This window comes from Podarcis cretensis, assembly GCF_951804945.1.
Source record: "Podarcis cretensis genome assembly, chromosome: 12".
Lineage (NCBI taxonomy): Eukaryota > Metazoa > Chordata > Lepidosauria > Squamata > Lacertidae > Podarcis > Podarcis cretensis.
In genome coordinates this window covers 54,725,739-54,740,712 of record NC_137181.1, presented here as the reverse complement: position 1 = coordinate 54,740,712, position 14,974 = coordinate 54,725,739, and the positions used below count along the sequence as shown (strand labels likewise).

Genomic DNA, 14,974 nt, shown 5'->3' with positions numbered 1-14,974 from the left:
AAGAGTCCCACAACACCTTAAAAACTAACAAGTGTATTGTGGCATGACCGCTTGCGGCGCAGAGTCTGCGGTGGACTCTAATCTGCGCAGCCAAGATATACCCAACTAGGGGAAGCCTCTTGAAGGAGCCCCATTCCTTTTAAGTGGTAGCCCCATCTTACCTGACACATTTGAATCCACATGCTGGGCAAACACATTGCAAGATGCTGTCGAGCAGTGAATCTGGGCAACCCTGTGTTACTTAACACCTCTACCCAAAATGCACAAGAACTTTTCTTGTGTACCCGCAACCCAGTTTGTTGGCTGCACAAGACAAAGTGTCCCTCAAAGCCAACTGGGCATGAAAAATCATAAACACACCTGTGTGTGTTGCAGTTAATCCTTTGTCTTTCGTCTGCAACTGCCAACAGCTGCTGGCCAGAGTCAGAGGTTCAAAGGAGGTTCAAAGGAATGGTGCTAGTTACATGCACAACTAGCCTAGCACACCAGTACAACTAGCTTGCCCCAATAAACATTTGTGGGATCATGGTTGGAGGTTTAACTATGCAACAGATATCATGCCAAAAGAGCCCAACTGTACTCTCAGAATGACCGTTCAAAAAGGACAGCCACATATTTATTTGCCCTGGACAGAGCTTTGTGCCAGCACCAGCCCAGGATGAATGGCAGCTATACCTGACTCTCAACCTGGACATCATGAATTCCAGCAGCTAGTGATGAGGACGCTGGAATCTAAACAGCAGCGTGCAGAAGGTACTGCTCTGTTGGCCAAGCTCCCAGCATTTATATCAGACCTAGCCAATCCACAGGCTTCATATTATCTGCCAACTCCAGGGGTTGGTGCTGTATACCCCAATTCTGAAGAGAGTTCTGAGGTCAAAGCTCCTACTGTTGATAGTAGCTCACTAAGCCAAACTCTAGGCTCAGATTATAACCTCCATGTTGAGATGCTCGTGTTTTCAGCACCACAAATGTACAGTGTGCAACCTCTTCCCAACAAAGTACCATGTGATCTAGCTCAGGAACTGAGAGTCTGTGTCCCCTTTCAGGTGTTGTTGGACGACAGATTCCATCATCCCTGACAACTGGCTATGCTAGCGGGGACTGATGGGAACTGGAATTAAACATCAGGCTGGCCACAGTTCTCCATTCCTCTATTACTTCCAGACACATCTGCTCAAGCAGCAGCTATCCCAACAGAAAACCTGTGATCTTCTGTGAATGGCCAAGATTCCGAACACATAGGAATCAGAACTATATTTTTTTCTAATTTCCTTTAGTAATAAACAAGTGAATCAACAAAGGCAGGGTTACTACTAAAGAAAAGCAGAATCAGATTATTAAAACAAATGACTCAGTTCCTGTTTTCTAAAACTGATCCCTGTTTTTCTCCCAAAAATTGAAATTGATGTTTGATATTCTCCAATAAAAAAAATAAACATACATAGATAAGAGGTGCGTCTCTTTTAATAGACCAAGCAGTGGCACACCCGAATAATAAAAACATTAGGAAATGTAAAGCTCATGATCAAGGGTCTTTCTGGAAATGAAATTCCTGCAGCCACCCTAAAGCAGAAATATTACAAAAGCTCTGTGGCTTGTGGAGTGCTGTTGCAGATTGCAAAATCCCATTAACTAGGAAAAGAATTAAGCCAATAAACATTAAAGGATCTTGCATTATAAAATATTCATGGCCCATTTAATTTAACAATATCCTGTTTCATCAGAATGTATTAGCACATTGTATATTTAAGAAATGAAACATGGTGTATTTTGAAACTGCAATACATTTGTAATATTGTTCCCTCATCTCTAACATCTGGCTTTAGCTGGAAGCTGAGAAAACAGAGTTTTTACTGCGGAAACTGTGGAGAAGCAATGGGAAAACTCGACGGAGTGTTTGTTTGCTAAGACAGTGGTAGTGGAATACCGCTTGAAACTTCTCTCCCAGTGATAACTCAATTGCATGAGGAACTGTCCAGCAGATGCTAACAGAACAATATTGGTGGCAAATGTTAACTTAAGAAAGGTAGTGATAGGCTTCAACATATATATATATTGTTTCTAACTGCCTAAAATCTACTAGTTCAATTTCCTATTGCCCTGATCAGCAACTAATTTTTCCATTCCGTCAGGGTACAGGGAACAGAGAAAGAAGCATCAGCTCTCTTGAGCGATAAGCTGTAATGAGCTCTCATCTCCCTGAATGTGTCCACTTCAGCTGGTTGCTATAAGATTGTGCATTTCCCTCCCCATCTCTCTTCCCCATACCTTTTCCTTTTGTGCCATGTCTCTTGGATTTTAAGCCTGAGGGTATTGTTTCTAATTGCCAACAAAGGTTCGTATAGTTAAAGCCATGGTTTTCCCAGTAGTGATGTATGGAAGTGAGAGCTGGACCATAAAGAAGGCTGATCGCCGAAGAATTGATGCTTTTGAATTATGGTGCTTGAGAGTCCCATGGACTGCAAGAAGATCAAACCTCTCCATTCTGAAGGAAATCAGCCCTGAGTGCTCACTGGAAGGACAGATCGTGAAGCTGAGGCTTCAATACTTTGGCCACCTCATGAGAAGAGAAGACTCCCTGGAAAAGACCCTGATGTTGGGAAAGATGGAGGGCACAAGGAGAAGGGGGTGACAGAGGACGAGATGGTTGGATAGTGTTTTTGAGGTTACCAGCATGAGTCTGACCAAACTGCGGGAGGCAGTGGAAGACAGGAGTGCCTGGCGTGCTCTGGTCCATGGGGTCACGAAGAGTCGGACACGACTAAACGACTAAACAACAACAACATTGTTTCTAAACCCTACTCCAGAAGCATTTCTTTCTTAAGAGAGGGGGTAAAATGCTTCAAGGAAATGAGTACATTTTGGCAGGGGGGGTTTTCACACTAAGCCAGGACTGGGGACTGATAACATTAACTCCACTTACTGGCGCACTCCCATCCAAGCCAAAGCACACAAGCCAGCTTTTCAACCCCTTCTCCTCAGCGTAAACAGTCTTACCAAAACAGGAAGCTATCTCCCCAAAGAGTAAAATGGCCTAGGCCTGAAAAATTCACAGTGAATGACCAGAAGCTCATTTGCGGCCCTTTGGGCCCAGTCTGTTGTTTTAAGAGCACAATCCACACAATCTTTTCCATTACGATCTACCCTGTTGGCTGTATGTGGTCCAAATGCATATTTTTAGAAAGGGAAAGTAAGGTACGTATATTAGAAGCAGAAAGAAAATAAATAGCTATTTTTAAAAGAAGGCTGTTTCATGTTGACCGTGTTACAACAAAGATGAGGTTTTGGAACACATGTAAAATTATGAAGGCAATCTCTTACAACACATTACAGGACACCAAACTGTTTGTGGCAGTTAATTGAGCAATGTTGCTCTCCCTGACCTCTTTACCATATATATCTCCTAAGTAATCATGACCCCTTCACCCAGCCTTCTTCTGTTTTCAAGGCTCTTTCATATTTCAGACATTAAGCAGTCAATACTGCTTCCTCCCACTGGAGCACAAGCTGTCCAGGACCTTCGTTCCTATCACTTCCCATCCTTCACTGTACAAGCAAATGAACATTCCTGCAATTTGTGGAGCTAGGAATTTAAAATCAGCACTCTGAATGGCCAGGGTAGGGAACCTGGACTACAATTCCCATCATTCCTGGCCATTGGCCATGCTGGCTAGGGCTGATGGGAGTTGGAGTCCCACAATATCTAGAAAGCTGCACTTCTACTATACAGCTTCCCATCTCTCTCACTTCTCCAAAATAACATTGAACATTGCCCTTTTTGCCTTCAATTATCTAAGCGGCTGCAATTCCCAACAGACTTCACCAGGCAATTGTTCATCTCCTTGAAGCATATCACACTCAAAATAATTATCTAGGAGAAAATGGTAATGGTACAAAAAGGTTTTTTGAGGGACACGCTCTTCCTATTGAGAGTTTTCCTAACAAGGAAATACGTCTACAACAAGAACAAGCAGGAAATATGATTTGTTAAGACATTTAGATGAACCGACCTACAGTCCAGGAATGCTTTTGATCAAAGCAAACTCCACTGATGCACATAGGAGCTGAGCAAGGGACTATAATTGAAAACAATATTGTTGCAGTTACACAACACCCCGATCTCCAAGCAGTGCAAGATTCCACAGGTTCCAAGCACTTACTCAGAGTTCGTGTTTCCTTTGGGAATGAGGCAATTGGAGATTATGCTATCTTCGCGATGTACAGTTTAGTTACACATATATACAACCTGAGCCTACGATGGAGGGCTTCACAGCATCAACAACCCAAAAGGGTCTTGTTTCTCCCATAGCCACAGACTTGGATTCAAAGGGAAATCAAACGTTGCTCTGACTCTCCAGCTCACCATCACTGCAAACTCTGCCTTCAACTCTGGCTTTGTCTATTGAGGGAGGGGGCTCCAACCCTTTGCTGTCTCCCACCGAGCTCCTTAATCCCCCAGGAAACTAGCTTGGCTAGGCTAGGAATTATAAGGCTTGATTAGCTTTTAACACTTGCTGGATCCATGGATTAGTGGGATCTGGCACACGGCTTAATGCCACTCCTCAAACTCATAACAATACCAAAGAGGAATACCAAGTCATGCATATTTGCAGGCCTGCTTAAAGTTTTCTGGAACAGTAATGTTCCATATGCAAAGAAGCTTATTAGGACAGACGTGGGTGGTCTCTACCAAAATCGTGGGGGGAAAGCTGGTAAGTGAGTGGATGGATTCTCCTCTAGGGACAAGAACAGCTTCCTGACAGAATTAGCCGTTTTGCAATGTCATCATCAACTCCGTACTGGAGTCAAACAATTGTGCGTTGGAGTCTTATTACAAATAAAGCTAAGCAAATTAAAGCCAGTGTACTTGAGAAAGGAAAGCAGCAAGAATAACCAAAAGACAAGTATCTATTTACAGGCGTGGGAAAAGGGACTAGTTCAGGGTCTTTCGAGATAACGCATTTGCTATACGGAAATGAACCAATTGTTACTTGGTTGTTGCAGGAAACCCAGACTTTTTTTCTTCTGCTGCTAATTCTACATTTTCAGGGGAGATCTGGACGTCTTTACTCAGGGTGGAGCATCAGCTGGAGATACTCTTTCTTTCCAACTTTTGTTGTATGCATTCAATAACCGTATATAAAATGCCCCAAGTCTTTCCATTTAAAAAGAGGCCCTTTTACAACGCAGTCAATCCTACTTGGAAGTGTGTCCAGCACGTTTAGTAGGGTTTACTCCCAGGTAACCAGAAACATTTTAGTGATGAGGGCCAAGGACATTTTGCTGCCTGCATTAACGCTCCCCCTCACATATTCCATGCTGACCAGGGTTGAATCTTATTTCCAATACTGGTGGCATTGACATCTTCATTTCAGGCTAGCTTAGGAGTGATGGGGCAAGCTTTGTGTCATAAACAGTTCTGCTCTCCATCGCTTTTCTGCCATTCCCCAACGGCAGGGCCGGCCCTGGTTAACTGAATTACCACATGCAGACTAATTTGATCCAACAACTGCAAAGACAAGAAGGTTCAACTGATAAATAATATAGGGGAAACGGACTGACCTTCACGTAGGCTAGGTACTGTTTGCACTTCTGCTGCATATAGGACAGCTGGAACTGCTCTGTGATCTGGCCCACTGCTTCTCCGGAAGAAACAAAGTAAACCCTGATGGGATGGCCCTTTTCCTTCTTTGCCACATCTGCCGTCAGGTTACAGTTCAATCCTAAAAAAGAAAAAAAGGAAAATGGAAAAGCGATAAAATACCAATGAAATAATGGCAAGAAAAACTTACAGAATATGCCAAAATGGCAAAACTAACTGACAGATAAGGACATTAAAAAATCCTTTAAAGAAGATTGGGAACCATTTTCGGCTCATCTACAGCAACAATGCGAAGAATTAGACTCTTTAGTAGGTTTTGAGTAAACATTTACAAATAACAAAATAAATTATAAGATTAAATATTTAAAAAATGAATGGAAAACAAATAAGCAGGATTTGATAATGTGTGAAAACAAACTAGAAAAGGAGGTTGAGGGAAGTCCAGGTGGGGGAGGGAAGGGAAGGGACAATTTGGGATTAGTGAATTATGATATATGTTATAATGTAATTGGGGGGGGGGGTGGAAAATGTAATAAAAAATATTTTAAAAGAAAAAAAGAAAAAATAACATGAGGGCAGCCTTTACATATCCAGAGGTACCGTATTTTTCGCCCCATAGGACGCACCGGCCCATAGGATGCACCAAGTTTTTTGGGGGGGAAATAAAGGAAAAAAATATTATTTTCCCCCCCAGGCGCTTGTGGGGCCGGCAGCGGGGAGAAGCGCTCTTCTCCCCGCCGCCCGCCTGCAGACCAGGTCCGGGGACAGCGGGAAGACGTGCTGCGCCTCCCCGCTGTCCCCGGAGCTTGCAGGGCTGGCGGCCGGGAGAAGCACGCGTCTCCCCGCCGTCAGCCTCCAAACCACATCGGGAGACAGCGGGATGGCGGCGTTCCGCCTCCCCGCTGTCCCCCGACCTTGTGGGACTGGCGCTGCGGCTCTCCTGAAGCCTGGAGAGCGAGAGGGGTCGGTGCGCACCGACCCCTCTCACTCTCCAGGCTTCAGCGAAAACCTGCATTCACCCCATAGGACGCACACGCATTTCCCCTTCATTTTCGGAGGGGAAAAAGTGAGTCCTATAGGGCGAAAAATACAGTATATGTCTTTTGGTTTGTTTTAGGATTGCACCACGCTGACCTCTGCCATCCAGCAACAGGTCCTTAACTGCAGCAGCACTGGGTGGCTTTTAAAGACAATTGAACGAATTCCATGGAGGATAAGACTAGCAATGCTACCAGACATGATGGCCATGCTCTGTCTCTGGGGTCAGAGGCAGGAATGCTTCTGAACACCACTTGCAGGAAAAGACAGTGGGGAAGAGCGCTCTTGCACTGGAGTCCTGCTTGCAGGTTCCCACAGGCATTAGGTTGGCCTCTGTGAGAACAGAATGCCGCACGCTGATAAGCCAGCAGGCTCTTCTGGGTTCTTAACAAGCGCATGTTCAAATAAAGACATCAAGGCTCCAGAGCAGTGTTTTCCAGCTGTTTTGAACTCCAATTCCCATCATCCCTGACCACTGGTCCTACTAGCTAGGGATGGTGGGAGTTGTAGTCCAAAAACAGCTTGGAAAACACTCCTTGAGAGTAATAATAATAATAATAATAATAATATTTATTTATACCCCGCCCTCCCCAGCCAAGGCTGGGCTGAGGGCAGCTAACAAGCAATAATAAAAACAAGCTGAATGAATACTACTTAAAAACAAGATTAAAATACAACATTCAAATATTGAAACATTCAAATATTAAAATGCAGCCTCATCACAGGAGGAGAAAAGGAAAAAGGAAGAGTAAAAAAGTAAGCTTATGCTACTTGTGACCCAATGACTTAAATGCACCCCACCAGCCTATGTAAGCAACAGTGCCATAAACCTAATTTTGCAGCCCACTTAAGGATACCGCATAGAGAAATGCTCCCTGATACCAAGATGAGGGATTCCTTTGGAAAGCAGATAGAGTTAATTGATAAGAATAATAATCTGTTGTTAGCTTGACAGAAGTGTACTATTGATGAGCTTTCCTGCTTTGGCTCATCTTCCTTTTCCCCCCTTTTTTTTTCTTTTATATTTCCCATAGTTGCTTATGTTCTGTGTCATGTACTTCAATATTTTTTGTAGTTTTTGTAGTCTTTTTTCATTACTATTAAGGAATTTTCCTTTGTAATTTTTGGTTGTTTATATTTATATGTAGCTGTTTAAGCAAAATAAAAGCTATTAAACAAAACAAAAAAAAAAAGTGTGTCAAGCACTCGGCATTCTGCAATACTTGGCAGAGGGCTACATTCAAGGGCTACATCTCAAATTCTGCCAGCCTGCTTCTAGTGAAAGGTCTGTTAAAGGGAAGAAGTGCATCTTTTAAATTTGGTAAAGTACTGTGTGTTAACAGCATAGTTTCGACACAACCGGTTCCTTCAAATTTCAACACTAGTTACTCATAATTTTGCTAACCGGTACCCTAAGCGGATACAATCAGGGCTGTCATCAAAGGTTAGCACAGTAAGTCATCTGCCAAGGTTGCCTTACTCAAGTGATAAGCTAAAGTTAACACCATTATTGCATAGTGTTCATTAATATCCATGAGCCCCGCTCCAATAGGAAACTACCTCTGCATTCCCTGCATTTATGATAACTGCACTTAAAAGTGTACAATCTGGCACTTTGGTGGCACATCCCATCAAGATAAGAAGGTTGATGTAAAAATTGAAAGTACAGATGCTGCAGATTACTAACAACCACACAACGAAATTGCATATTGTGCATGCGACAGTAAAAGCCGGCTCCTGTGCCTTTTAAATGGCTTATTACATATTTTGGCTGCATATTAGATTATTTAGAGGCATGAGAATTAAGTGTGCCACACATCTGGTTTGTTTCCAATCAAAGCCAAGTATAAAAAAATATTCTGTCAAGAGGAAAACTGAAGCAGCTATTAAGAGACCAAGATCAAGAATTGCAGAAATAATCTTCAACTCAGCTGAGACCCTTTAGACCTAGAAGCAGCCAGTAGAGAAGGCCTTCTGAGCATGGAGGTAACTGAAGCTTGGAAAGAGGGAGAGGGGTGAGGAGGTGGGAAGGTTGCTGTGGTGCAAATACATGGTTGAGAGTGCCAGAATGTGTGGAGGTAACGCTTTGCGGAGGTAAACCTCACACCAGACATACAACAGTATGTCCAGGAGTGTTACACCTGCTTTCCCTGACCTTCTTGGCTAGAAAACGGGGTTTCCCCCCTGACTTTTTGTCCTCTCACAATTTGTTTGTTAGACATAACGCTTGGCTGAAGCATGACCGGGGACGCAGACATAATCAAGTATCGGGAAAAACTTTCAGGGAAATAATAATAATAATTTATTATTTATACCCCGCCCATCTGGCTGGGTTTCCCCAGCCACTCTGGGCAGCTTCCAACAAAACACTAAAATACAATAACCTATTAAACATTAAAAGCTTCCCTAAACAGGGCTTCCTTCAGATGTCTTCTAAAAGTTTGGCAGTTATTTTTCTCTTTGACATCTGGTGGGAGGGCATTCCACAGGGCGGGCGCCACTACCGAGAAGGCCCTCTGCCTGGTTCCCTGTAACTTGGCTTCTTGCAGCAAGGGAACCGCCAGAAGGCCCTCGGCGCTGGACCTCAGTGTTCAGGTAGAACGATGGGGGTGGAGACGCTCCTTCAGGTATACTGGAACAAGGCCATTTAGGGCTTTAAAGGTCAGCACCAACACTTTGAATTGTGCTCGGAAATACTGGGAACCAGTGTAGGTCTTTCAAGACTGGTGTTATCCGGTATCAGTGGCCGCCCCCAGTCACCAGTCTAGCTGCCGCATTCTGGATTAGTTGTAGTTTCCGGGTCACCTTCAAAGGTAACCCCACATAGAGTGCATTGCAGTAATCCAAGCGAGAGATAACCAGAGCATGCACCACTCTGGTGAAACACCTGCTGACACGTGCATTTGCTAATGCTGGAAATGTGCTTAGATGGAAATACGTTGCATTCAGGGTGGTTTCACTACTGTTTCCAATTGTTGACTTCTGCTAATAAAAGGAGCCTCGGCAGAGCTAGTAGGCAGCTTGCTTGGAGATTCCACCTAAACATTAGGAAGAACTTCCTGACAGTAAGAGCTGTTCGACAGTGGAATTTGCTGCCAAGGAGTGTGGTGGAGTCTCCTTCTTTGGAGGTCTTTAAGCAGAGGCTTGACAACCATATGTCAGGAGTGCTCTGGTGGTGTTTCCTGCTTGGCAGGGGGTTGGACTCGATGGCCCTTGTGGTCTCTTCCAACTCTATGATTCTATGATTCTATGCTTGCCAGCCTGCTTCTGCACAGCTCATCTGCATTCAACCTCCTGTCGTCTCCGTTACTCCTACAAGAATGGCTCTACAAGGGGTGCCCACAGCAACCCCCACACCCTGCCTCTTCTTCCTCCCGGTAAGCTGCAGTGACACCCATGCCAGGAAGCCAGGTAAACACCACTCCCCCTGATAGCTGCTCCTGTTTCGACCAGGGATGACTTCCGAATGTTGCTGAACTCAAGCTCCCATCATCCCTGCCAGGGGCTGATGGGAACTGGAGTTCAAGCACATCTGAAGGGCCACATGATCCCCATCCCTGCTTGAAGAACTAGTGCCTGAGATTGCTTCTTTCCTCCTCCATCCCCATCCCTTTCCCCTTGTGTGCCACAACTTTTAGGGAAGGAGCTGTTTGACTACTGATCATTGCAAACCGAGAGCCTTTTTCAACTGAGGTGTGATGTAAAAATGCTTCAAATATATAAACCGTCCAGTCTGCGGGGGGGGGGGGCGTCTATACACCAAACGTCTCACTGAGTTGTGGCAACAGCCACCCAACGGAGCAATTTAAAGCGCCTTGCACATCGTAATCGCAATGAGCACACTGACTCTCAGACGTAACAGAAAACTGCCCATGAGCAATCTACATCCAGCTGTGACCGTGCCACCTCTCAGCAACAGCTGACATTTTACAATCTCGAGTAGTATATTTCACATCTTTCTCCACTTTGCCTTTTGGCAGACACAACCAATGATGTCAGAAGTGGAAAACTGAAACAGCAAGCCTAACTTTTTTTTGAAAAAACCCAGCCTGCAGATGTCACTAGATTGGTAGTTAGCAGCTGACTCAGATCACCCCTTTTGTGTGCTGCTCTCTGAGGGGCTTGTGTCTAAGTGAGTTTCAGCTCATAAATAGCTCTTTTTCAGAATGGTAAAAATAGAGTCGCTTCATGCAATGCTGTAAGCAGCAGTCTTTGAGAGACTGCTGTTCACACGAGCAGCAGAACATGCGAGCAACAGACACATGCAAGCTCACCTGATCTTCTTGTTTAGAGACTAAAATTCAGGCATAACACTGCTTGCTTTTTCTGTGTTGGCCACCCCACCCTAGCTGTAGAATACCCTCTCTTCTGAGGTACAACTGGGGCCAACACTGCTTATTTGTGGTATCAACTGAAGGCACACCTCTCTGCTCAGGCCTTCTGAGAGAGCTGATATAGTTGAGGCCAACCGCAAATTAACCAAGTGTTTATCTGCTGTGCTATTAAATGTATGTGGTTTTCATTGTAGTTTTGAAATGTTTGCTTAATGTGCTGCATCGTTTCATTGTTTATTGCGTTTCATAGTCTAACCTGCTCTGAGATCATTAATTGCCACTTTCTGCTTGGCTTCTCAAGCAACACTTTAATATGGAATATGGGGGCCGGCCAGAGACTGAACCAAAGTGCCTTGAAGTGCAGGGGTGCAGCGGAAGGTGGAACTTCTAGGGTCGGGGGAGAAGGATGTAGCAACAGCACACACATAGTTCCACGTACTGCTGCTGCAACTACCGTATTCTTCGCTCTATAAGACGCACCAGACCATAAGACGCACCTAGTTTTTGGAGGAGGAAAAGAAGAAAAAATATATTCTGAATCCCAGAGACATGTTCTGTTGCATATGCTGACTGTGTGTGTGTGTGTGTGTGTGTGTGTGTAAGTATAAGTAAGTGGAATACAGACACACACATATAGCCACACAAAGCCTCTTCAGGGCAGGGGGAGCCTTCATCCCCTGCCCTGAAGAGGCTTCGCACGGCTAAGCCAGAAGTTAGAACAGCGAGAGGGATCGCTGTGCAGAAATACCTCTTGCTGTTCTGGCTTCTGGGATAGCTGCGCAGCCTGCATTCGCTCCATAAGACGCACACACATTTCCCCTTACTTTTTAGGAGGGAAAAAGTGTGTCTTATAGAGAGAAAAATACGGTGATTCTGTTTTAGTTTTGAGTTGTTTTCATTCATGTTCATTATAAACAGCCATGAGAGCTGTCAAGGCTGAAAGACCGTCTACAAATTTGGTTCACAGCACATAAACAAACAGGAGGATTCCAATTGCCATCGTATCAGCTGTCTGTGGGAAGAACTGTGCAATGGAAGACAAGGGCTGTACTTTTAGGGTAGGGTTGCTCTCCAAGACAGCCAGAATCTGCAAAGACAGAACTACGTAACTCTTCTAGTAGAACTAGTGCATCAGCTTGGTTTCCCTCTCCTCCCTTCCAATCCCTTTTTCTTCCTGCATTATACTATTTTATTTTATTTTTACTTTTTTTATTCCCCTGCACGAAAAGACAAGCTCCAGCAGATTGAGCAGATGAGACCAATAATTGGTCCAATGATCAAGAAGGTGGTTTCCACATGTGCTGTAGAGGGAAGTGAGGGGTAGATGGGACTCATCAACCTGGGAAGGTGGCCCATCTAAGAGAAGGAAAACTCTGATCCTAAATCTCTGTTGCCTTGCAGGACATCTTCAGGAGAAGAAATGGCTAAGGAGTGAACCCTACACAAATCAGGAGTGAGATCCGTAAGGATGTTGGATGGCACCTTGTACGCCTCCTTTGGGCAACTCCTGCAGCCAAGCTGGTGGCAGATGTATTGCTCTGCTTTCCTTGGTCCACATCAGTGAGGCTGAGAGGTGGGTTCTTGTTGTCTGGGCCAGCCCAGGACCTCCATACAGGAAGGTCACTTTGGTGCTGCTAACACTGCAGTTTGACTTCACCCCCGGAAGTGCACTCCATTGTCTCTCGAGACAGACGGATGCTAACAATTACAGATAGGTAGCCGTGTTGGTCTGCCATAGTCAAAACAAAATAAAACAAAAAATTCCTTCCAGTAGCACCTTAAAGACCAACTAAGTTAGTTCTTGGTATGAGCTTTCGTGTGCATGCACACTTCTTCAGATACACATCTGAAGTGTATCTGTGTATCTGAAGAAGTGTGCATGCACACGAAAGCTCATACCAAGAACTAACTTAGTTGGTCTTTAAGGTGCTACTGGAAGGATGCTAACAATGTATTTCTTTCATGTTTTAAGCCACCTTGAGCATGGTTTGGACTATGGAAAGGTGGCACACAAATGAAATTATGTTCGTCTGGCTCAGGGATGCAGCTGGTGATGTGGAGCATCCCCTCAAGAATAATCACATGGGCCTAATGACTTTTCTATACTTCAAGCTCAGCTGCCATGTCATATTGGTAAAATGAATGTCAAACAAGTACAGTGGACCCTCCGGATAGGAACTTAATTTGTCCCGGGGATCTGTACTTACCCTGAAAAGTCGGTATCCAAAGGCGCTGCTTCTGCGCATGCGCGCATGGCGAAACCCGAAAATATACACTTCCAAGTTTGTTCATAACTAGAAATTACATTACCCAAGGGTAACGTAACCCAAGGTACCACTGTACCTAAACTTTATTGAAAAACTTGGCTTAAAATATGACTAAACTTTTACGTTACGCTGGCAGGTGAAGATCCGATCAGTTCAAACCAGAATCTGCGAAGAATGAGTTCCTCAAGCATCCCCACATTCATTCAGCCTCACTGATATCTATATCTAATTTTAGCCCACCTATTATATAGAGCCGGCAATGCTAGAAAAGTCACTGTATCTGGTTCTCTCTGAAAGAGAAGTCAATAGGACACACTGCATAGCAACATGCTATTGTTTGCCTGACTGCTTGTTAATGTGCGCCCATCTCAGCTATAAATAGACTGGCTAAGATTTTAGCCTTCAACATGTTCCCATAAAACACATGGAATTTGTACCGTAATTCACAAAATATGCTGCAGAACTAAACAGATACAAGCAACCACTAAAACATTCAAGATACTTGCAGCACTATAAAAAAAAACTTTTAAATAGAAAGATCTATGTTTAAACTAACCAGTTAAGAGGAAGATGTGCCATTTTCACACAACCTTAAAGGAAGATTTCAGGCGAACATTAAAAAACACAAGGCATAAATCCAGGCTTGTTCCAAGAGTGCCTTTGGTTTTATGGGGTCTCTTAAGAAGAGCTGGAATAAATCTACCGGTCTTCCGGTTTTCAATACAAAAAAAAATCATCACACGCAAGTAACTCCTCAGACATTTACCAGAAAAGGCTCTTGGTAACATGGGGAGAGGAGGTTCTAGCTACTATAAGGTAAAGGTAAAGGGACCCCTGACCATTAGGTCCAGTCGTGACCGGGTCTGGGGTTGCGGCTCTCATCTCGCTTTATTGGCTGAGGGAGCCGGCGTACAGCTTCCGGGTCATGTGGCCAGCATGACTAAGCCGCTTTTGGCAAACCAGAGCAGCACACAGAAACGCTGTCTACCTTCCCGCCGGAGCTGTACCTATTTATCTACTTGCACTTTGACGTGCTTTCAAACTGCTAGGTTGGCAGGAGCAGGGACCAAGCAATGGGAGCTCACCCCGTCGTGGGGATTCGAACCGCTGACCTTCTGATCAGCAAGTCCTAGGCTCAGTGGTTTAACCCACAGCCCCACCCGCGTCCATCTAGCTAATAAAAAAACCCACAAAAACCTTGATCCATGTTGATCTTAGTCTTTGCATTAACTCAGAGCTATTGCAGCAACCTAGCAGCTCGAAAGCACATCAAAGTGCAAGTAGATAAATAGGTACCACTCCGGCGGGAAGGTAAACGGCGTTTCCATGTGCTGCTCTGGTTTCGCCAGAAGCGGCTTAGTCATGCTGGCCACATGACCCAGAAGCTGTCTGCGGACAAACGCCGGCTCCCTCGGCCCATAGAGCGAGATGAGCGCCGCAACCCCAGAGTCGGCCACGACTGGACTTAATGGTCAGAGGTACCTTTACCTTTACCTTATTGTAGCATAGTGGCTAAGAGAACAAACTGGCGGCCATGAAATCCTCAGTTCCAATCTCATCTTTTCCATGAACTCAGCATCCGGCCATAGGTAAGCCACTGAGTCTCACTCTTGCATCTGCAGTTTTGTAATTATACTGACCTCTCAAAGTTGCTATAAGGATTACTGGCATAACATATGTAAAATATTTAGAACATGCTATATGAAGCAGCAAGTGGCTGCTACAACAAA

The 14,974-nt window shown here is 44.5% G+C and overlaps 1 protein-coding gene across 1 annotated transcript in view; it reads right to left on the bottom strand.

Moving 5' to 3' along the window:
• ITGA9 (integrin subunit alpha 9) overlaps positions 1 to 14,974 on the bottom strand; it is a 234,436-nt gene that overhangs the window by 145,394 nt on the left and 74,068 nt on the right. The window contains exon 15 of the mRNA XM_079947527.1: positions 5,566 to 5,726. Within this exon, the coding sequence (XP_079803653.1) occupies positions 5,566 to 5,726 (161 nt within the window). The remainder of the gene's footprint in view (positions 1 to 5,565; positions 5,727 to 14,974) is intronic.